Below are 25,415 nucleotides of genomic sequence, written 5' to 3'. Positions count from 1 at the left end.
ACGGGTTCACCTGAACAAGCCAGTGGGAGGGTAGCTCCCTGGCCTAGTTTTGTTACCATTGTAAAATGTTAGCAAGACCTTGTTTGTGTTTTGTGTAGGGCCCCCTTTTATAAAAAATGCTTTGGGGGAGAGACAGCAAGAGTGAAAAAAAGTTTGGTTTGTGAGATAACTGCTACCAGATGCTCTCTCAGTCTGTTATTCAGCGTAAAGAGAAGGAGAAGGAGAGGCGAAAAGAAAGACCCACCGGCAGTTCTGGATGAACTTCTCAACTGCTACACGGAAACACTCCTTCTCCCTGTTAAAGATTCTCTCGTTCGTATCCTCCATTTACATACGAAAAAAATTGAAAAAGGTGTGTTGGCACAGGTAAAATTATAACTTTGCAACCCAAACAACAAGAAGCTTTGGCCCCGACCACGCCAAAGTGCTCCTGTTCTCTTTCCCAAAATGTCACCTTTATTGCCCTCAATGCTCCTTCTCCTGTCATTGAACAAAGGTGTCAAATGGTTGGTTGTTTTTATTCCCTTTTGTATACATTGTGTTCCTCTCCCTCTCTGTACATCTCCAAGATGAAACAGTTTGATGTTGGACTTAAGTGGTAGTGGGGTGTGGTTTCTGGGTCTGTCTGGATTGAGAGGCAGCTGTGGCTGACATGGCGCTACAGTTGTAAATTGTAAGAGGATACTGAAGGGACTGAAGGGGCTCTGCGTGTCTCCTATCTTTATTGTTCACCTGCAATTTAACTCCTTTCATTAAAAGAAATTACCTCAAATTGCAGTGGGTGTGCAGGCATTTGCTCTCAGCACTGTGCTAGACAGCATTTTGATTTTCCACAAATGCAATTTCTTCTTTATTGCAGCCTTGAGTTCAAAGAAAAGTCAAGTTGTGAATGACAGACTTCAACACCATCGTTGAAGGCTCCAGACATAATACAGCATGTCAACAATGGCAAGGCATCTGTCGGATAATAAATCTTTCCTGCAACACTCATTGCTTAATTGGACTGATTTTGGTTTCTCTCCTTTCTGGATAAAGTGGAAAATGTTTCTGTCGCCATTACTGCTCTTCACTGCCTGGTGACGTCACCCCTGTGTATGTGGCTTGTCGTTAAGGCAACACTCCAATCAAAAGGTTGCCTCCTGACATTGCCACATCACAAGTTTTGCACCGATGCAGTATTTTTTATACCCAACAACAACACTCACAAAAGTTGGCCATTAGGCCGATCCAGTATTTTGTATGGAGGTGGCGCTATTTTTGGAAAGTGATCACCATTTTTCCTTTCAGCTTGTTTCTTGTGGTGCTCATATACGCTCATCTGATTGCTATTGCCATACCGGAACCAGTGATTGTATATGACTAAAATAAGAGATTTAAAGGTTGCTGTTCAATTGTCACCACGTCTGTACTACACAGATACTACCCTGTTCCATGTGTCCTCCCTTATTTAGAGCAATTTATGAGTTTGGTTTTAAGTAGAGATGGCAGAGTTTTGCAAATGCAGTTAGTACAGGATACATGTTTCACAGGTCAATACTTAGTGTAAAAATTGACTAGCATATTACAGATTATCATTCTTCAATAAGTATAAAATGTGCAGAACTGTTTTCTTTATGTTTAGCCATTTCTTTAAATGTGAATGCAAAAATCAAAACATTTAATCTCTGCAATCAGATGCTTTTCTACACAAAACTTTACTAAAGGAAGAAAAGGGATCCAAGTGCCTGACCAAATTGAAATTAGATTTACATTGTTAGTACTAGTTGAACAGTACAGCTACATACGGTATTACTTGTTTCAGAGATGAGCAGGATTTAGCCTAGCTCCCATGCACATGTATTAGTATGCAAGGCACAATCAATGGTCCATCATCATGGTGAACTCATCACAAGAGCTGTCAAATACAGGATACAGTATTTTCCCGTCCTGCAGATGTAATGGGTTCAATGAATGACATCATGCAAATACTCTAGAGAAAACATAACATGTTACTATTACGTTTTTAAACTTGGCATTTATCACCAGTTCTGAGTTCGTCTGACTGACAGATTAATCCTTATGAATCAAAATGTTGGCCTTCACAATTGAACTTGACCCGGTAGGGTTCATGCTTTGAGTTTAGTCCATGTTCAATTTAACAACTTTAACCTCAAATTGGAAGAATAATGATGATGGACATGTTTTAATACTTCACAAAATAATTGATCAATCATTTCATTTTTCAGCCTAAATTTTTACTCTTAAAAACACTATTAACATACTATGAGCTGCAATACAGTAATGCAGTTTTATCAAAGACACTCAAGTCTTCATGTCAAAACCAATAGAAACTGATGTCCTTTTTAAAGCCCTAGGACAGCGAGGCAGGAGTTTTCTGGTAGGAAGGGGTATCGTTACATTAACGCTTATCAATATGAATACGTACTGGTACAGGGAGGATGTCTGCTAAATTTATTGCTGCTTTCTGCCAAATATACTAAACTTAACTAGGGGTTTAGAAGAGCTATAGTTGGTGTGTGGACAAGTATAGGATCATTTATGATTTGACATAAATTGAGTCCATTCCGAGGCATCAATCCAAATGAACAGACTGCATCAAATTTGATTTTCATTATGAGAAGAGTGTGGGTCTGCAGTAACATTGACCCTGAACCTTTAAAAAAAATGTGCAGCAAAGAACTAAGAAGGTAGTTTTGAAGGCCAGCGTGTGTCGGCTCGAACAGCATGAGTTGTCCTTTGCCTGCTCCCTTACAGTGTGAGGGACTTGATTAGCAGTGCAGGCTTAATCACTCAGCAGATGGGAACAGAGTGCAGTGTGACCAAGACAAAAACAAACCCACAGTTGGATTATGGCTCAGCATGTGTGTGTACATGCGCGTCTGTGTCCGGTCAGACTCAGCAACTCTGATTTGATTCAGATTCCTGAGTGTTGTGATACAAGCCCAGCATTTCTTTTTCACCCATTTGCCTTCTCTGTCTGTCTTTCAACACTTGGTACTTGTGACCCCTGTATCCAGCCTGTCCTAATAAGTCATTTAAACAAGCTTTTAATAGTGTTAACCATGAACTGAGCGCCATGTGGCGGGCAGAATGTGTTGCAGGCTCTGTAAAGCATCGTAGATGAAGGAACATAAAGAAGGAAAACCAAAGAGTCTCCAAGACTCTTAGTATTAAAGCCTATTATCTTAAGTGCACATGGATTAGGTTAATGTACTATATTTTTATTTATATATTTTATAATATATAATCCATACATCTGTGAGTTGTATTGCACTGGGATTGAAACAAAGCCAACTGAAATGATGTCTACTTGTGTGTGAGACTGTAAAATGATCCTCGTGATTCTCAGATTTCTTGTTAAATTATTATTTTGCCATGGTTAGCTGTTCGTCACCCTGGGATAAAAGAAAGTAAGTACTGATAGTTTTCTAGTAAAGCATGGCTGCGAAGATTAAAACCCTTAGTTCTGCTCCTGCTCTCCGTTCCCCCTCGTACCTCATTTCTGGAATCTTTTTCACCTAGGCTCTGTCAACACATGAAACTGGCCAGTTGAAAGAAAGGAAAAGCAGTAGTAAAGAGAAAAATGGAGATGGGAGGGGGTGCAGTTGTGAAACTGGCGTCAGACCATCTTTTCAGTGGAATTCTTTGCAGGGGTCAAAGTTCAGGCGCTGCAGTGTGGTGCTGTGATTGGCTGAGGAAAGGTGAAATGAAAACCACAGTAAACTTTTGACCCCAGCGCTAGAACTCTGCAGGAACGCCCAGCCCCAGCTCTGGCGTGGTGGAACAGAGCCCGCTCTCTTCCTGTGTTTACTCCACCAATCCAACAGGGATGGAGGGGGGGGGGGGAGGTAGCACAGAGAGGGAGGAGAGAAAGACACAAGAGCAAGAGGGAGGGAGGGAGGAAGGGAAGAGGGAAAATTGTCAGAGCTGCGCTGCAGTCTGAAAATGAATATCTGTGGCACAGTTGAAACGTGTACACAAACACTGCTTCTGAAAAGCAAAGTTGAAACCAAGCGCAGTCTTTCTTTTATTTTTTTTATCAACATAACGTCATTTACGATATATTGCTAAAAGTAATTACTATGGTTGATATATCTTCACACTGAATTATCTGAGGCTACATGAGATTACTCTTCTCTGTACATCTCTATCAGCTAGTGAAGATGTATGTGTTATCAGAATGGGCAGTATGGCGGCTGATCAAGCTCTGGCGCTCTGGCTCTCCAGATAAAAGGCTGTTTAGCCATTGATTAATGAACTCATTTCCATAATATTAGCCTTGTGTGATCACAGCCGCCCGCATTTTGTTTGCTTGCTGTAGTCTCTCCTCTGGACGATGCAGCGTCCACACTCTTATCACCTCGCTATATGCACTAACATGTCAAGCTTATAGAAAATGAAGGGGTTGTTAGAGATTTAGCTGGTGGGATCGCTGCCCGCGTGCGACCTTGCCTGGTCTTTTCTGTTCTTTGTCCGTATTAATGATGGATAGTTGTAGGAGATGCATGTGACACACACACACACACACACACACACACACACACACACACAGTGGAATCTGCCATCTCTTTGTTTCCACCTTCATTTATTTTCCCTTGTTTTTCTAGACGATGCAGTTTGTGTGAGAAAAATGGGGAGATGCACACACAGCCTGTCTGAGATCTCTCTGTGTTGTGTGCGCTTGGCCGGGGTGGGGGAGGTTTTTTTCTCTCTGAGAAAAAGCCATACATGTGAAGGCAGTTTTTTCCTGCTTTGAACTATCTTCTCCCTCTCACATACATGTATGGGCATCACGTACACTACAAGTTTGAGGAAAAAGACAAATAAGTGTCTTGTGTTTTTAATGCATCAAATGTTCATTATGTACCCTTGTGAATTTCTTTTATGAGAATATTTATATACAATTTACTTCAGCAGTATGTTGTTTTGCAGTCAGTGTAAATAAGTCTCAGATGGGCTAAGATGTTTACTTTATTAGTCTCATTCATTCAGTCATCTGCAGACGTTGTGTGTGACTTAGATTATTAGATTGGAGACTGTTTAAATGTATAGAACATTTTTAGTCTACAAGCTGGATTCCTGACAGACTGAGGGTTTTTGCTGATGCTTTAAAAAAAAAAAAAAAAATTCACAAACTCTAATAAGCTTCTGTGAGGTTGCGTTTCTGCTTTTCCTTACTCCACATCCCTGTCCTCTTCGCTCACACTTGCGTGACTACCATGGCTTTTGAAAGGTGTGCTTTATTTCACTGTGAACTACTCCTTGTGTGACTTTAACCCTAAATCAGTCTAACTTGTTGAGGCTTTTCTATGAAAAATGTATCCAAGTGAGGGAATTTGTTATATTTAAACAATGTTTTATTTGTTTTATTTGTTTTATTTTGTGTCAATTTGCGACTCTACCATGGTTAGAATGGATCGTCACATTAAAAGTATGCAGAGAAATAAAGAGACAAAAGCATCCTGTTCTACCACCAGACACAGACTAACGCAGAGACATAGCCTGTGTATTCGGTCTGTTTTTTTAAGCCTCGCTGGAATTTCACAGCTGCATCAGCACCTTAATGGAGGCTTTCTCTGAACAATTTACAGCTTCGCTTTTTTCAAAATCCACACTTGTACACACATGTTTGACATATGTCCTCTTCATCCCCATCCCGAATCTCATTGTGTGGTGGCACTCTCCATCTTGCCATTAAGTCCTTCTGGCTCCAGTTTATTCCCACTACCCCATATTTCATTAAAATCATGTGTAATGTCAGGAAAACGGCTAATAAGCAATGTTCACCAACAAGGGGGCATTTGACTATGCAAAAAATGGTTGCTTCGGGAAATTATACTCCCTCAAAATTAAGTGGGAATCCCCAAAATGTCAAGATGATAGATGACTGCTTAACAAAGTGAATTATGGTTCTAAATTATACGGAGCAAAAACAATAATGTTGTCTATTGTTCCCTTGTTGTTCTGCCATCTAGCCAGGGTTAAAGAGTTTATGGTTCCAGCATGGAGTTCACAGCGCTGACGGTTAGTTTTCAGATGATTTGTCTGATTTTTATCGTCTTTTCATCCACAATACAAAAATAACTATCTACATAAAAAAAAGAAGCATGGAGTAGAAAAGTGCAAAGAGGGCAATTTCAAATTTTTATTAAGTCAGACCTTTTTAAATTGTATGTGTTTTCATCCACTCAAACGAATGGAAGTTTGTTATGGCAGCAGCTCCTTTCATTGGCTGTAATGGCCATTTTGATTTTAACATATGTTAAGTACTTGTTCTTTTTTACTTGCTGAGGGCCAAAAGAGCACAGTATCTGTCACATTTCTCACAATTAGGGAGTTCGCTGAAGTGAACTGACAATTTGCTAATGACCCTGTGCTAAACTCCTCCCCTGAACATTGATTGTCCAATCATTAGGGATGGGCATTTCAAGCAAAGATACATTCGATATTCGCTGGGAACTATTCGACCATTATTCGAAGACACCATAAATCCATTGTGGAAAGGTTGTGATTTATTTTGATTAATATAGGTAGGATTGACTTTGTGGTGGCATCAGTTTTTTTTTATTTCTATGGAGTGGTCTGCTGGGGCAGCAGCATCTCACCTGCTGACAGGAAGAGACTGAACAGACTGGTGAAGAAGGCCAGCTCTGTACTGGGGAGCCCTCTGAACACTGTGGAGGTGGTGGGAGACAACATGTCCCCCCCCCCCCTCCAGGACACTTTGTCCGCACTGTGCAGAGCCTTCAGCGACAGGCTGCTTCACCTGCGGTGTCTCGCAGAGAGATACCGCAGGGCCTTTCTCCCTGCAGCAGTCAGACTGTACGATCACCACGGCCCCTCGTAGACCACCACACCAACAACACACTATTCCACCACTGTGTGCAATTATCACTGTCATGTGCAAGATTCACTTTTACAACTTTTAATCAACCACTTTGTACTTATACTCTATTTAATTATTATGTACTCGCCACTTTACTTCATATGTTCTTTTGCTATAACAAGGTACATTTCCCCGTTGTGGGACTAATAAAGGATTTCTGATTCTAATTAAACTACTAATTGTTTGTGCCATATTTTATTTTGTGCAAAGTTACAGCAGGTGGGTTGAAAAAGACAACGCATTCCTCAGCCTGTTATAGATCAACCATCCAATAATGTGGACAGAGAGCTTAACTGTAGCTCACAACAGTAGTGCCCATTACCATTAGGTTTGCCAAAAAGGTTTGCAATCACACCCATAGAAAGTGTGCAGAACTGATGAATTTTAAATTACATCAATTTGTAAATACTCAGAGAATTCCATCAAAACTCGAGGTGAAGGCTCGACATTTGTATTCAGAAAAACATGGCTTCAAAATGACCCAGGATTTGATCTTGAACGAAAACATTGAGTCTGGGGTTTGTGTGAGCTCCAGTTGCACTCAACGCAGTTGCTTGTTGTATGCTCAGCAGGTGGCGGAGAAGGTCTTTTGAAGACAAACAGGAAGGCATTCTCTCCTCTCGTTTCTTTTTTGCTCTTGATGTCCCAAACTCAAGTGGACACCTTTTTGTTACTTTATTACCCTGTCTGTGTGTTTATGAGTGCGAGTGCATTGAAGTAGTGTTGCTCTTGTCTGCCATGATTTTGAAAAGAAAATAAATCATTTTTATTTAGTTTTTTGTGCCTTCAGTGTTTGGGTGCAAACTCAAAACACCACCACCCACCCCCTCTCTCAAACACAGTTATAGTAGAGACAGTTTGGGCACATTTGGGTGTATTTTGAGGGTCTGTAATAGTGTGTCTGTGTGCACCACTTTGTCTAATCTTTGTTTTGGGTGGGCCTTTGTTTATTGTGTGGCCTGCCACTCATTGTCTCAGGGAGCTCAAATTGCAGGTTTTTATTTCAGTCTTGACAGGAATGACCTCCTCACTATTCTGGTCCTGACTGACTGACACTGCTGCCATTCTGGCCTTCAGCCAAACAAAAGTTATTATTCAAAAATAATGTCCTTTTTATAATCGGAACTGAAGTGTTTTGATACTACAGAGTGCAGAAAATCAGCATCATATCTGTAAGAGAGTAGACTTTTTGTTTTAGAGATCCACATTATCTCTCTTGCTTATTTATACCTGGTAAGTACACAGGAAAAACAACAATGACCAATGAGCCTCATATAGTCTCTTTAAACACGTTCACATGTTCAACACATTACATTTCATGAGGACAATGGCAACGGTCGAAGCTTTGAAGCGTTCGGTCCTATCCATAATCAAAGAATTGCAAGTACATAATGCTTTCAATATCTTATCTTCAGAACAGTCGAGCACACACTACAAAACATAAGCAATATTTAAATGTCAATTAAGAGTATTTGTTAGTTGTATGAGGAAAAAGGTAGTGCCTGCACAGTACTCTCTGCCAGGACTCTAGCCTTGCTCTTACGCGATGCGTGTTCTTCAACTTATTTGTTAGTTATAAACAATTGTTTATTCATTACATTAGCCGTTTAATTTACTGGACATAATTGGATGATCTATTGCAACACTTACTTAATCTAAAGTATACTTGTCTACTGTGAATCCTTCTGAGCAGCAGGTGTCCCTCATTTCCACTTTTCAGGAGCAATGTCTGGAAAGGCTCATCAATCCTCATTTGCCCATCATTACTCCGCACACTCGACACTAAGACTGTCCGAAATCATTCCCTCATTCACTACTCTCTATATGACACACTTAATAGTTTGCTCTATAGCAGTTCATTGAGAATTCAGGCACTTAGTAATCCTTCTTGCATCCTCACTGATGGGCACAACTGGACTTTATCATTTCTGACACTCATTATCGAATGTGTACAGTAAACCCCAATGGTAGGCGGTGTATATATACTGTACTATATAATAACTACGCAGGGATTTTAGACAGCCCGAAAAATACCTGCTTGCCTTGCAGGTAAAACCAACAACAACCCATGACTTCATTCTTACCCTTACAATTACTCTACTCAACAGCAGTCAGCATTGGGCATATGCTACTTTCTGTTTTGCACCATTTTGTTGTGGCTTTAATATTGTGTTCCTTTGCACTTTGTTTTGTTTTTATTGTTACTGCATTGAAATTGAGAACCTTACATTTTGAATAAAGTCTTCAAAGCAGATATTTTTTGTTGAATCAGTATATAACGTACTACTACTCTACAAACTATACAAGTAGTAAACGAGTAGTTTAGTTTAGGAACCGTTGCAATGTCCAATATCTATTGCCACCAGAATCTACATTTTTCTAATGGATACCCAGCACTGTTTGTCAGTCTCCTCTCTTCTCCCCTCCCCCTCCCTGTTCTCCTGCCTCCTCCCCCTCTTTATTCTACTCAATCTGCCTTGACTCCTCCTCCTGCTGCGGACCATGTTCATACCAGCCTTTATCTCCTGGTTTGAATTACATTTCCCTTCCAGAAGTTACAGATGTGTGGTGTGCTTTAAAACGTCGTTAATAAGAAAAAGTATAGAAAACACTGGGATCAACACAGTTTAACTATAATAGTGTACATGAATGAGGATAAAACGAAAATGTTTAGTTTCTGTGAATTGGTTATTTGTTGTGTTGTCCGTAAGAGGCGATTCAGAATTATTAAACTGTGTTTGGACAGTTGACAGACGGGAAACGCTTTTCTCTCTTTCTCTGTGTTAAATTATTCAGCTGCAGCATTAGCTCAGTGGCAGCCTGGCGTTTAGGACTGATATGATCAGTGGTCTGTGATGGAGACACACACACACATACACACACACACACACGCACACACACACACACACACACACACACACACACACACACACACACACACACACACACACACACATACACACCACAACTGTTGGCAGAGTAGGTTGTGGCTATGTGTGATTGTGAGTTAGACTTAAGACTACAGGATACATGATAGGATTTGTTTTTCTTTTCAAGAGTTTTAAACATTTCTCAAATCCAATTTCTTTTTTTAATGTTTTAAATCTGTAATTATTGTTTTTAGCTTGTCCTTAGAGAACACCAGTTGTGAAAAGTAATTTTTCAGTCAATTTTAAGGCATACATTATTGTAGCTGCATTATGAAGAATTTGCATTTTGGAGCAGTGTGATTTATTATTATTATATTTCATCAGGAAAGGACATCTGAAAGGCTCATCTGTGGCCGCAGGATAATGGTGCTAAAGGGAACTGGTTTTGGAATCAGTTTGCACCCAAACACTGAAGGCCAGTTTTTGACCCATGACGGGTCCCTTGAAATCAAAATTTGTCTAGAAAGATCTAAACAAACAAAGTTATTTTCAAGTGTGATATATTACCAGGTATTATGAAATGGAAGAACTTCACACAGATGTTAGTGGCCAGCTCAAAAGAGATTTCTTTATGTTGTTTGATGAAAGATTATCCAATTGCTCTGATGAGAAAACACAAAGGTCCAGAGGTTACTGTGATTATAAGTAGGATTGCAAAGTGCTAAAGGTTATGAAAGCTTTGACAGAATGTGTAGTGTCTGTAAAATGTTTCTCAAAGTTGTATAAGGAAAAGAAAAATGGTAGAAAAGGAAGGTGACATAGCTTCCTGGTTACTGTAAATACTGACTTGGCAACAAATAAAACATCAGTCATGTGTAGAACCAGGAAAGCTCTTTGACCAATCAGAGTTTAAATAGTTAGTTAATTAGTGTTGGCCACCATCTGATAATTGTGCAGGACCTTTCTGGCCTTGTTGAGGTTATTTCCACACGGTCTTGTTCTCTTAAGGCTGAGTTAACTAAGCTTTGAAAAGCCTCTGGTGGCCAGCAGCAAATATCATACATGGTGTGTGTGAGTAGGAACCAGGACGACAGGGGTCCAGTCTGATAAACAGAATATGTAAATAGGGTGGATGACATGGTGGCCACATTTCCAGGAAAGGGAAGTGATGACGCAGTGGAACGGGCTGAGGGGAGGACGCAAACAGGATGCTATCTGCTGTGGCTTCCTGTGCAATTTTAGAAATCATTTTTTCCCCATGAATTTCTGTGAACTTAAAATGTATAGAGCTTGTGCTATTTTCATAGCGAGCAGTGCCATTATGGAGTCGTATTGAGACCTCCAGACATTCAGGGTTTATGATTTTTTGATTTTCTCTTTGTTTTCAGGAGATGTTGAGACATTGAAGCAACACTCGACCCTGAATGGAGCTTGACTGGGGCTTGTACTGGTCAAGGTGAGCATATTGTATAATGTAGAAAAGCACACACACCCCAGGTGGACAATCGATTAAAGATTCAGACCATCTTTATTTTTAACTGAGATGTTGTATTTCTCACGTTGGCAGCTGCTGTTTGTTTGCCTGATGGTTTGTGCAACATTTCTCATCTTGTCCCTGAGCAAGTTTGACATTGTCAAATGAAGCTGATTCAGGTCAGTGCTGTGTAGCCAGGCCTGTTGAGACTCATCTGTGGTTTTGGTTGGCAGCTGCTCACAATCTCTCACTGTGGTGCTGTGTACGTGGATTGTCAGATATTTATGTTTCAGTCATGTCAGACTCTTTTCTTTCGTGCAGTTTAACCCTTTGATGCACAACATGGGTCCAAATAGACCCAAGTGAGTTTTAATTGTAAATATCTTTGTAATAAATGACTTTAATCATTCAGAATTCCATGAATTCCTCAATTAACTTGTTTTTGATAATCACAAATTCTTATTTTCATTTCATCTTACTTTTTGAATAAAAATCACTTTTGTATCACTACCCTTCTAATGCGCAACATGGGTCCAAACGGACCCGTATTGGTTTCCTATGTGACTTCATGCATGGCTGAGTGTTTCTTTGCTATATTTTTGGAAATCAATTTATTTAATCATTTAATATTCCATGTATTCATTAAATATCTTGTTTTTGATGACCGCAAATCATTATTTTCATTTTTTCTTTCTTAATGTATGAACTAAAATAGTTTTTGTATCACTACATCAGGTTTACACACATGGGTCTAAAATGACCCGTGTGTGTAAAGTGTGATAACAATGAAAAAAAGACATACTATAATAATAATGTTGTTAAGAATAATTATTATAGCAGTGATTTGGACCAAACAACACATTTAATATTTGAAATCTTTATTTGTCACTTTGTCACACTCACACATAACATACATCATCATACAGCCGATAATACCGTGAGATATTGAACTGTAAGTGTGTCTGTAGTGTAACTGTACTGAACTGTAAGTGTATCTGTAGTGTAACTGTACTGAACTGTGGTGAATGTATACAAGGAATGAAGAAAATAAAAGAAAACTGATTCAATAAAAACATATGGGAACAGTGCACACTGCCATCTCAGTGCATACATGCCTCTCAGATGACAGTCACATGTTTGTGCTCCTTGCACACTGTTGCACCTTTTGGGTCTTTGTCAGCTGTGTAGATCTTCCTCTTCACTTGTTCCTCCTGTCAGGTGTCCTCCTGTAGCTGGGTGGAGGCTGTGTTTGTTATATTTAGCCCACATCTTTCCTTTGCCCCTGTAATGTGCTTTTGGAGGTGGGGCGTGCCCTCCATGCGCACACATGCCTTACAAATGACACAATGGACAACTTCTTCAGCAGTATCCCTCTGGCTGAGAAGCTCCTGGAGAAGAACCTGATCATTGTGGTGACTCTTCGCCAGAACAAGCCAGACATACCACCTGTCATTATCATTACATTATTATTATTATTATTACTATTATTACTATTATTACTACAGGTCATTTAGCAGACGCTCTTATCCAGAGCGACTTACAGTGAACTAACTACCCGGATTACATGGGTGGTGTGACCAATGCACGGCGGCTATTCATCAAGGAGCTGGGCAAAAAGCTTATCATGCCACACATGAAGAGGTGCATGGAGGACACGCCCCACCTCCAAAAGCACATTACAGGGGCAAAGGAATGAGCCACCCAGCTACAGGAGGACACCTGACAGGAGGGCCAAGTGAAGAGGAAGATCTGCACAGCTGCTAAAGACTCAAAAGGTGCAACAGCCCCGTGTGCAAACATGTGACTGTCATCTGTGAGGCATGTCTGCACTGAGATGGCAGTTTGTGCTCTACCCATATGTTTTTATTGAATCAGTTTTCTTTTATTTTCTTCATCCATGTTACACATTCCCCACAGATACACTACAGACACACTAACAGTTCACTACAGACACACTAACAGTTCACTACAGACACACTAACAGTTCACTACAGACACACTAACAGTACACTACAGACACACTAACAGTTCACTACAGACACACTAACAGTTCACTACAGACACACTAACAGTTCACTACAGACACACTAACAGTTCACTACAGTTACACTACAGACACACTAACGGTTCACTACAGATACACTACAGACACACTAACGGTTCACTACAGTTACACTACAGACACACTAACAGTTCACTACAGTTACACTACAGACACACTAACAGTTCACTACAAGTTACACTACAGACACACTAACAGTTCACTACAGTTACACTACAGACACACTAACAGTTCACTACAGTACACACTACAGTTACACCTACAGTTCACTACAGACACACTAACAGTTCACTACAGTTACACTACAGACACACTAACAGTTCACTACAGTTACACACTAACAGTTCACTACAGTTACACTACAGACACACTTACAGTTCACTACAGATACACTACAGACACACTACAGTTCACTACAGATACACTACAGACACACTAACAGTTCACTACAGTTACACTACAGACACACTAACAGTTCACTACAGTTACACTACAGACACACTAACAGTTCACTACAGTACACTACAGACACACTAACAGTTCACTACAGTTACACTACAGACACACTAACAGTTCACTACAGTTACACTACAGACACACTACAGTTCACTACAGTTACACTACAGACACACTAACGTTCACTACAGTTACACTACAGACACACTAACAGTTCACTACAGTTACACTACAGACACACTAACAGTTCACTACAGTTACACTACAGACACACTACAGTTCACTACAGTTACACTACAGACAACCACACAGACACACTAACAGTTACACTACAGACACACTAACAGTTACACTACAGATACACTACAGACACACTAACAGTTACACTACAGACACACTAACAGTTACACTACAGACACACTAACAGTTACACTAACAGTTACACTACAGATACACTACCGACACACTAACAGTTACACTAACAGTTACACTACAGATACACTACCGACACACTAACAGTTACACTACCGACACACTAACAGTTACACTACAGACACACTAACAGTTACACTACAGACACACTAACAGTTACACTACAGACACACTAACAGTTACACTACAGACACACTAACAGTTACACTAACAGTTACACTACAGATACACTACAGACACACTAACAGTTACACTACAGACACACTAACAGTTACACTAACAGTTACACTACAGATACACTACAGACACACTAACAGTTACACTACAGACACACTAACAGTTACACTAACAGTTACACTACAGATACACTACAGACACACTAACAGTTACACTACAGACACACTAACAGTTACACTAACAGTTACACTACAGACACACTAACAGTTACACTACAGACACACTAACAGTTACACTAACAGTTACACTACAGATACACTACAGACACACTAACAGTTACACTACAGACACACTAACAGTTACACTAACAGTTACACTACAGACACACTAACAGTTACACTAACAGTTACACTACAGACACACTAACAGTTACACTACAGACACACTAACAGTTCACTATCTCACGGTGTTATCGGCTGTATGATGATGTATGTTATGTGTGAGTGTGACAAAGTGACAAATAAAGATTTCAAATATTAAATGTGTTGTTTGGTCCAAATCACTGCTATAATAATTATTCTTAACAACATTATTATTATAGTATGTCTTTTTTTCATTGTTATCACACTTTACACACACGGGTCATTTTAGACTCGTGTGAGAAAAAATGAAAATAATGATTTGTGGTCATCAAATACAAGATATTTAATGAATACTTGGAATATTAAATGATTAAATAAATTGATTTCCAAAATTATAGCAAAGAAACACTGAGCCATGCATGAAGTCACATAGGAAACCAATACGGGTCCGTTTGGACCCATGTTGCGCATTAGAAGGGGTTTGCATTGTGTGTCAAAGGGTTAAATGTCTTTGCAAACATAGTTGATTTGGTGAAGTTGTATGTAGCAAAAAGACTGAGAAACTCCAAAGTTTTCAACATTGTTTCTCCATGACCAGAATAGAAACTGCTACGCCGCTATGCATTCCCTGTTCTCAGAAAGGTCCCCAGCTCTGCTGTTTGTCCGTTTCAGGATGTGAGGCTGACTGAGGGCTGATGTCATCTTTCTCCTCTACTGCAGAGGTGAGCCTTAGGACGGAAACCAGGAAGGAAGGAAGGAAAGAGAGAAGGGACGGCAGTGGGAGTCACAGCCGGAGCAGGACAGGCAGATTTAGAGAGAGGTGGTGAAATGTAGACGGACAAAAAGCATGCGCTGCAGATTTATGGCGCAGAGTGCTTGTCTGAGACTTGGTGCTCCTCTAGTAGTAGTAGTAGTAGTAGTAGTAGTAGTAGTAGTAGTAGTAGTAGTAGTGGTGGGTGACTAGGCTGCGTGTCCTAGCCTGCAGTTTGCGGAGCAGGAGTTGCATAATAGTTCCCATTCGTTCTATACTTTTCCACTCTGGAATGAGCTCACTCTGTGTTTAAGACTGTTTGTGTGCATGCGGACGCAGAGTCGAGGATAGAGTATTAGAACAATCTGGTTGTGCAGCCGCACGCCACAGCTTTGTGTGTGTTTCTGGGTGGGAATCGGAAAGAGCAGTGACCTTAGATGCTAGCTACAGAGGTTTCATCTAACGTGAACTTTGAGGGGGTCAGGCACAGGGCAATGCCAGAGCAAGAAAACAAGGGCAGGGTCCACAGCCCTGTACTGCTACACCCAGGGAGGGAGGGAGGGAAAGAAGGGAGGGGTTGTCTCAGGATGGTATGGGAGGAAACGGCAGTTAAAACTTATTGGAAGAAAGAGCGGATGTAGGCTAGCATGGAGAATGCAGAGTGAAGAGAATGCGGAAGAGGGATACTAGTCCCTGAAATGCTCTGTTGAGCCTCGCCTAGATTGTTTCTGGGTTCCACAAGCCTAAGCACTGTGTATTTTCCCCCTGTGCAGTCCCAGGCAGATAGACAAAGAGGCAGGCTTGTGAATATGTGCTTTAGGCTGGGACAGTAGCCCTAACCCTAAGAGCACTCAACTCTCTTACAGACTGTGCCGCGACATGCCTGAACATGCAAGTATACTAGAAACAGTTTGTGTGTTCGTGTGTTGCCGCTGCTAGCAGAGTGGTACCATTCTAGCGGGCAGGCTGGCTGAACGCAGGATGACCCATTTCCCCCGAGGCTCCAAATCACTACATCATCATCAGTCGCTCCTCGCAGTGGAACAGATGAGATTTCACTCCCATCAAGCACTAAGCAGGAACCAAGACTGCTTTACTAACTGGATAGTCTACCCTCATACATCTGTAGGAATCTACAATCTACTCTTCCCTTGGAAGTCACATAATTTATAACCTCAATAGCTTGGGAATCAACCCCCACCCCATAACTTAACACGAAGCTCTCAAGGTTTGCCTGAGTTTGGCGTAATATCTGTGTGAACTTTGCAAAGAAATGACAGCTGAGGACACTTTCCAATCCACACTTATCCTTTGATTAGTTTGTAGCACACACACACACACACACACACACACACACACACACACACACACACACACACACACACACACACACACACATACAAGCATATAAAACCACACTAATGTGTTCATTTCCTTCTGATCATGTTGCATATGTGAATGCATGTATATATGATGTGCAGTTTTCTGCTTTCAGGAGCTGATATGTGCTGAAAATGAGTGGTGTAGGAGACAACTCGTTGGAGCCACTGTGCTCTGACCGCAAACGTAAACTGTCCACCTGTGACACGCCAGGCTTAGGGTGAGTGCTGTAACTTCTGTTATGTGTCCATCACTCATCAATCCACTTTGTCTGCTGCTGTTTTTGGTGTGAATGTCAGCAATTGCACGAGGTCGCTTGCTCCCCATTGGCCCCCTGTCCGTAACCCCCCCCCCCCCCAACCCCCCCGGTTCAAACGTATATCTGCTGCCATCAAAATATCTAATGCATCTGAGCCAAGGCCATATGGCCATAGGTTGTCATGGCAATGTGTCTAATCCCGTTGGCGCCCTGGCAGGTGTGACAAGCGTCGGAGGGAACAGGAGAGCAAGTACATCGAGGAGCTGGCGGAGCTCATCTCTGCCAATCTCTCCAACATTGACAGCTTCAACGTCAAGCCTGACAAATGTGCAATCCTCAAAGAGACCGTGAGACAGATCAGACAAATAAAAGAACAAGGTACCACCACCATGCACTCATACACTCCTGTTTATAAACAAAGCCACAAAGTATTATTGTTATTATTATACTAATTATTATTATACTTGTTGTTATTAGACTTATTATTGTGTTTATTTTACATGTATTTGTATTATTGTTGTTAATATTGTGTTTATTAAACAAGATTTTCTATTATTATTATTATTATTATATTCTTTATAATGTATTTATTTGTCTTTTTTCTGTATTTGTTATGAGGAGTAAACAGTGAATTCAGTTAGACTTCTTGTCAAGCACCCTGCTGCAGGACAGATGATGCCAGTGATGAAGTGGTGTGTTTGGTTCATGGCCAGGCTGCTTCAGACTGACAGCCAGTTTGGTGGTTTGTATTGCTGGGGGTAAACGAACACCAGTAATTGAGACCAGTCCTTGGTGGTCGTGGCTCAAGGCTGTCAGTGACAGTGTGTATCTGTTAGTGTCAAACCGTGCTTCTCCCTGGGAGACGAATGACAGTGGTGGTGACTCAGAAATCAGACCTTATAGAGTCGCTCCTGTCCTTAGGCAAATCTTGATTTTACATTTGATTGGTTGTGCAAAGGAGGATATTTTCTTCAACCTGTTTTACCTTGGTTGAGATTATATCTGTGAGGTTAAGTGGGTACGGAAGGGAGAGGGCAATCATGTTGGAATCTACCCAGAGGGTCACAGCTAGCTACTGCTGGCCCTGGTGTTTTGCAGCCAGGTTGCCATAGTTACAGGATGGGAATGATGGAGTGCCTGTTTTTCTTCTTCTCTTTTCTGTCTGTTGTCCATTTACACATCTTTTACTCCCCCTGTTTACACATCTTTGCAATCAGTTTATCCAGTGTCTGTTTTTTCACGTTAGTCGCTGCTTTCTCAGCTCTGTTTGCTCATACAGCGTGTTTGGTTAGAAATTGAATTCAATCCAGAGTCATTATTTGTCGTTTTGCTCAGCGTCCGTGCCACAGATGGCCCTGCTATATAGAATGGTATCTAATAAAGCCTCAGACACATGCTGATTTTAAAAATAGAAAGGCATGCTAATCATTCATCTGTGACTCATGCTGCCACCTGCTGGCCTGAAAAGTATTTCATTGCATTAAGAAAGCAGCTTCCGCAGCTAACTGGACATCATAGACTGTACAGTTCGATCAGGGAAAATATCATAACATCTATTATACTGTGGCCTAAAGAACATGCAGGCTATGTGCACTTCTCAAAATGAAGGTCACTAGCACCAAGTCTTTCCTTCTGAACGACTGTTCTAGTAAATAAAAATGACACTTCTCTTTTCATCAGTAGTGTGATGTGCTTATTCTGTCCTCAGGGAAGAGCTCTTGCAGTGATGACGATGTCCAGAAGGCGGATGTGTCTTCCACTGGTCAAGGGGTCATTGACAAGGACCATCTGGGACCGCTGCTCCTACAGGTCAGCTCGGGGACAATCACTGGGGGGCAAAAGAACAACAATAATGAGCTGCCTTTCCATATGCTGGACCAGTGCTTTGCTGTCATTGCTCATTTTAAAGTTGATAGAAGTGACTCAGTTGGTTTATAGAGGGGCAACAATAGTAAGCAAATAAAGTGTGTGTGTGTGTGTATATGTTGTTGTTGTTGTTGTTGTTGTTGTTATTTTCATTGATAAGTCTTCCTCCATTTAACGCCCTGTGTTTCTTAGGCCTTGGACGGCTTTCTGTTTGTGGTTAACCGAGAGGGCAGCATCGTATTTGTGTCTGACAACGTGACGCAGTACCTGCAGTACAAGCAGGAAGAGCTAATCAACACCAGCGTGTACAACATCATCCATGACGAGGACAGAGAGGAGTTTCACAAGAACCTACCTAAGTCTAATGGTGAGACACGGGTTCCTCACACACGTGTATAAAAGATTGAACGTCTGAATGCTCCGGGACACACACAGTCATGGTCGTCTGTTCACCCGTTGCCTGTTTCCCTTCATAGCACCAAATGGGGCATCATGGGGTGGAGAGGCACCCAGGCAGAAGAGCCACACCTTCAACTGTCGTATGCTGGTGAACTTTGTTCATGGTCAGAGTCATGGGATGTCAGAAGAGAGGCCTGGGGGCCAACGCTATGAGACCATGCAGTGCTTTGCCCTCACTCAGCCCCGGGCCATGATGGAGGAGGGAGAAGGTAAGTCATTGATAAAAGCATTGAATACAGTATATATATTTTTAATTTTTAGATGAAAACAATGTGAAAATACAAGTTACACATGTGGCAACAGTTAACATTTCTATTTATTCATGAGGAAGATTTAACTAGCAGCTACGATGTAGGACTTTCCTGGCTTACACATAGTATGCACTGTATTTACTTGTCAATGTGTGCTAAAAGGTTGTCTTCCATAGTACTAACTTAACATTGCGTTTTCCTTTTTCTCAGATTTGCAGTCATGTATGATCTGTGTGGCACGACGCATCATCGCAGTAGAGCGGACGGAGAGGTTTAGCACGCGGCATGAACTGTCTGGTAAGTTTCCTCTGTGTTATATCTAATAGATGCAAGTACTTTTCCCAAGTTAATTCATTTTGTATACATGTGACATGACCCGTTGAAAATGTTTTGGTTAGGCACAACCACTTACAAAGGCCTTAGTCAAACTTAGTTAGGTTATAGATGCCATGTTTGATGGCATTTGGTGGTGCGGAGTACTTTAAAAAAATAAATAAACATTAATTCCCCACTTATGCTCATAACTTGTATTGTTATGACAATGTCACCTTTCAAGCCAAATCATTCTTGTTATTTAGAAATGTACACCGTAGATGCTTAATACACTGATGCATATACTCTACATCTAAAGTTCACCACTCGCCATAATCCTTTGTGTAATCCGGTGCATTTTATATTGCAGGTAAACTGATTGAAATTGAGCAGCAAACGTCTCTTAGCACCACTATGCGTCCGGGCTGGGAGGACCTGGTGAGGCGCTGCATGCAGATGTTTCTCAATCGAAGTGAGGGACAACCGTGGTCCTACAAACGGCACTATCAAGATGGTATGTAGTTCTGATCTAGTGCTACATTAGCAGGTGTATGCAATAGCAACTTTATTTCTGCACTTATTTTGCATGTGAATGGATTACCTAGAATGATAACATCGTCACAGACATTGGCAAAGGCATGAGCCATAATTATAGGCGCCAGGAGGGCAGGTTTGAGCATTAGCAAAAGTATGCTAGGTACCTTAACACAATTATTGTAATTAAAACATTTGTTATGTGGGACACAGCCCTTGCTAGATGAATAGGATGCTCAAACCATTAATGAATCATCTCTCGTACAACAGGAAATATTATATGATTTGTAAGACACAATGAGTAACACTCTTGACTTGTCATATTTGCCGAACTATCACAGCTGTAAGTTAGTTCATTCAGTTAGCTTCACATCAAAAGCTTTCAGACAGTGACCTCTGGAATCATTTCAATTGCACAGCAGCTACATGGCAGTTTCATTTGTTACCGGTATTAGCATCTGAAGGTTGAGCAACACCTTTTTACCAGGCTATCCTTTGTGTTGTGACCGCATCGCAGGCTATGACTTTTCCCCCAACTCGCAGAACGGCAAGAATATATCAACCCTTCAACAACCTGGCACAGCTGTTTATTAGCGTTTTCTTTTTTATGTTTGTGTGCGCATGCTTTGTCCCTATTTTTGGGTGGTTTCAATTCTCCTTTTCTCTGCTCTAGCTTTCCATAATGGCCATGCAGAGACTCCACTCTACCGCTTCTCGCTCGCTGATGGCACCCCAGTCACAGCTCAGACCAGGAGTGACCTCTGCAGGAATCCCAATACCAATGAGCCACACTCTTTCCTGTCCACACACTTGCTACAAAGGTGAATATGCTCTAAATCAGTGGTACTCAACCTTGTCCTAATCAGGAGCCACATTGACGAAAAAATATTTTTGCAAGAGCCACAATCCAAAAACGCTCCTTTCCTCCCTGAAACCATGATGCATTTGAGAATATGGATAATAGTAATATGTTACTAAGGAATTAAAAGCATAATGTACAGTGCAATAACTGATTTATTATTTTCACTGCAACCACAAAACACACATTGCTGATCATCACTGCCCATAACAACAGATAACAGACAGCATGTTTACTGATAATCACAGTCCATAACAACAGATAACAGACAGTGTGTTTACTGATCATCACTGTCCATAACAACAGATAACAGACAGTGTGTTTACTGATCATCACTGCCCATAACAACAGATAACAGACAGCATGTTTACTGATAATCACAGTCCATAACAACAGATAACAGACAGCATGTTTACTGATCATCACTGCCCATAACAACAGATAACAGACAGCATGTTTACTGATCATCACAGTCCATATAACAGCAGATTATAGACAGCAGAAGAAGAGTCAGAAGAGTAATGTTGTACTTACTTCACACTCAATGTGATTTCTGACAGGGTTAGGGTTAGTTAGTTTGAAGTCGGGCTCTGCGCTGGAAACGGCGATCCGAAGGGCCTCTGTTGTGTGCTGCAGACTAAATCTGTTTCGGTTGCGACATTTTATTTTTGAGAGCGCAGAGAATGCTGCTTCACACCGGTATGTGGACGGAAACATTGAGATGATGCGTCTTGCCAGTCTGGAGATATTTGGTAGATGCCCCACCAGTTTCCAAAAGTCCACGACATCTGTAATCCGAAACTGACGCTGAAGTTCATCTGAGCTCTCTAACTCCACGAACTCCATTTGAAGCTGCACAAGTCCGAGCTGGTCGCTTATTTGCTTCATTTCATTGACCTCAATCAGGAATGGGTTTTTCACAAGTAGAAAAATATTGCTATGGTCCTTGAAGTCGTGGAATCTTGATGTGTAGTTTTGCTTGAGCTCAGTTAGCACGTCACAGAATTGTGATTGACAGGGCAGGAGAGCGTCTGCATGCATCGCCATCACTTTCTGCACGGTGGGGAAGAAACGGTAATCAGAACCACGGACACTTTGTTCGAGTACATCCAGTTTATCAGAAAATACTCTGACAGCCGTGTAGAGCTCATACACGGTCTTGTTTCTTCCCTGCATCTTGAGATTAAGTTCGTTCAAGTGCTGCGTAATGTCACACAGGAACGCAACAGACAGCACACACTCTTTATCATCCAAAAAGGAAAATCGGGAAGTCTCCCCTTGGCCGACAATGAAGGATTTCAGGGGTTCAAGCAGGTCCATGAAATGTGCAAGCATACGTCCTTTAGACAGCCATCTGATCTCGGTGTGTAACACCAAATCTCCATAGTGAGTGTCAAACTCCTCGCACAGCAGTTTAAAATTTAAGTGGTTTCTTGCACGGGCCCTGATATAATTAACCACTTCGATTACATTTGCCATCACTTCATTCAGACATTTGAACTTAGCAAACAAGGCTTGTTGATGCACAATACAATGGTATGAGAAAATACCCTCAGCAGCAACCCCGCCGTTTTTCAGCGTTTCTTTCAGCAAAGCCACGGCTCCGTTCCTCTTACCAAGCATCGCCGGTGCGCCATCTGTTGTGAATGCTGTGATTTTTTCTGGTCCAATGTTAAACTTTTCTAATGTTTCCAGCACAGCGTTTTTTATTTCAATGCTTGTTGTTCCATTTTCCAGTGAAACCATGTCAAGCAGTTCTTCTGTAATGTCAAACTTACTGTTGATCGCTCGGATAAAGATGAGTAATTGTGGCGTGTCATTGATATCCAAGCTTTCGTCCATTGCAAGGCTGACAAACTCAGCGGATGACAGTTTGTCCTTAAGAGTATGTGCAATGTTCTCTGAAATGTCTGATGCCCTCCTAGCTACAGTAGAATCCGACAGTTGAATTTTTTTTGCCTCTCGTTCCAGGTCTTTTTTCTCAGGAAACAACGTTGAACAAGCCAGCAGTATGCAATCCTTCACCATTTCTCCATCAGTATATGGCTTTATCTTTTTCATCAGTTCATGTGTGATTTTGTAGGAGGCCTCTGTCGCTCTTTCACTCGTATTAGTGTGGAATAAGTTTTTTTGAGCAGTTCGGTTCTGTTTGAGTCTCACCAGCTTTTCCGCCCTCAGCTCTCCACCTTTCGGAAAGTCGGTACTGAACTTCGGGTGTTTTGTGTCTTGATGGCGCTGCAAATTGGACCTTTTAAATTGAGAAATGACGTCACAAAGCAGGCAGATGCATTTTCCCGAACCGGTGGAGACGAAGAAAAACTTGAGTTCCCAGTCCTCTTTAAATGTTCGATATTCCTCTTCATATTTTCGTTTCCTATATTCCTTTGCCATTTTTGCGTAGTGCTGTAAGCTAGTTTTCCCAGTGTGACGGAGCAATTATCTCGCGCAACTGCAATCAGAGCGCGAAACCTGAAATCATTTGTGATTGTTTGTTCAGAGGGATGGGGGGGGGGGGCGACTTAATAGACTGATGTGTGTGATGACTGATGTGTGACTTGTGAGTGATAATGAAATGTTGATGAATTCTGCTGACAATGTTTTTGTTTTTCGTTTTTTAAAGATTTTTTTTTTTTTTTTTAAGTGGGACTTAAAAGAGCCGCAACTAGTCTTAAAGGAGCCGCGGGTTGAGTATCGCTGCTCTAAATGCTCTTCTAAACTTGCCGATTGTCTCACTGTGTTGTATGTGATTCAACTTTGTTATGTTTTAAACTTTTGTTATTTACTATATTCCCTTATAGGGAGCAGAATGGTTATCGCGGAAACCAGGCTGGAGGTATGAGGCCTCAAAACATGGTTGTCAACAACCCCAACCAACAAATGAACATGGGCCCAGCAGGGGGCATGAACAGAGGCTATGGCATGGGTGAACAGAGCAACATGCCACAAAGAGGAGTGCCCCCGTACACAGGGGGCAACCGCATGAATCAGATGAATCCCATGAACCAGATGACTCAAATGAATTCCATGCATCCAATGAACTCCTCCATGAACCAAATGGGGCCCATGAATCCGATAAGCTACCATGGCATGCATCAGCAGCAGCAGCAGCAGCAGCACCAACAACAACAACATCAGCAGATGAGTCAGTTCCATGGAGGTAGTGGAGGTGGACCTGGAAGTGGAGGGTACGCGATGGGAATGACCAGCCCCCCCCAGGCCAGTCCGGGGATTAATTGCCCCCCACACAACGTCATGGGTTCACCCAGAGTCCGAGGAAGCCCCAAGATGGGTGCCAGCCCCTTCTCTCCCGGAGGTATGAACCAAACTTTTGTATAACTCTTGAGAACTATTAATTAGATGTAGAGAATCGCCACTTCTTAAAGTAATACTTTACTTTTTTTTATATCAATAACTCTCCTTGAATTCTTGAAGAAAACTTAGTTTTTCTCTCATCCCTTCACAGTGTACGAAAATCAAAAACATCTGAGAAAATTCTTGCTGAATTGACGTAAATGAGAAACCGTGTTTAACAACAGCAAACCTATATCCAAAAATACATTTATAAACTCTTGCGCAACTGATGCAATATGATCCAAGTCTTATTTATCCAGTCGTATACTCAATACTATCCAAACGCATGCGTTACTATTTAAAACACTTCCACATAAACACGTTGTTAAGTCTTATCACAACTTCTTGAATGACACATTTTGCGTTATTAATGTCATGGATTGATGACGTATCTCTGGTTGCGTCATTTTGCAGGTATGAACTCTCCCATGAGCTCCAGTCACCCTGGTAACTCTGGAGGCGGATTAGGAGGAACCACCTTCTCCAGCAGCTCCTTGAATGCCCTCCAAGCCATTAGTGAGGGAGTGGGCAATCCGATGCCTTCCCCCCTCACCTCTCCTCCCGCTCACAAGCCTGATAGCTCCCCGAGCATCAACTCCACAAACCAGGCAGCAAGTGGACCCTGCAAACCAATCTTCCCAGCCTACTCCGACTCCAAGAGCCCAGGCAGCTCA

General features: G+C 41.5%; 1 protein-coding gene across 6 annotated transcripts in view; it reads left to right on the top strand.

Annotated features, from left to right (window-relative positions):
• Positions 1-25,415, top strand: part of LOC115008289 (nuclear receptor coactivator 3-like) — a 37,965-nt gene that overhangs the window by 3,905 nt on the left and 8,645 nt on the right. For 2 of the 6 annotated variants that reach the window (XM_029431795.1, XM_029431790.1), the window contains exons 2-12: positions 11,145-11,212; positions 16,966-17,070; positions 17,327-17,487; positions 18,818-18,918; positions 19,168-19,342; positions 19,452-19,643; positions 19,896-19,982; positions 20,368-20,511; positions 21,205-21,352; positions 24,189-24,703; positions 25,156-25,415. The exon at positions 25,156-25,415 is cut by the window's right edge and continues 705 nt beyond it. In XM_029431795.1, coding sequence (XP_029287655.1) covers positions 16,985-17,070; positions 17,327-17,487; positions 18,818-18,918; positions 19,168-19,342; positions 19,452-19,643; positions 19,896-19,982; positions 20,368-20,511; positions 21,205-21,352; positions 24,189-24,703; positions 25,156-25,415 — 1,869 coding nt within the window. In that variant the 5' untranslated portion in view covers positions 11,145-11,212; positions 16,966-16,984. Of the gene's footprint in view, positions 1-11,144; positions 11,213-15,370; positions 15,442-16,951; positions 17,071-17,326; positions 17,488-18,817; positions 18,919-19,167; positions 19,343-19,451; positions 19,644-19,895; positions 19,983-20,367; positions 20,512-21,204; positions 21,353-24,188; positions 24,704-25,155 lie in introns of those variants that run through there. The other 4 variants (XM_029431792.1, XM_029431794.1, XM_029431791.1 and 1 more) reach the window with 4 other exon arrangements.

This window comes from Cottoperca gobio, chromosome 5 (genome assembly GCF_900634415.1).
Source record: "Cottoperca gobio chromosome 5, fCotGob3.1, whole genome shotgun sequence".
In the NCBI taxonomy this organism is placed as follows: domain Eukaryota; kingdom Metazoa; phylum Chordata; class Actinopteri; order Perciformes; family Bovichtidae; genus Cottoperca; species Cottoperca gobio.
Note: the sequence above shows the minus strand (reverse complement) of the source record. Positions and strands in the feature narration are given on the sequence as shown.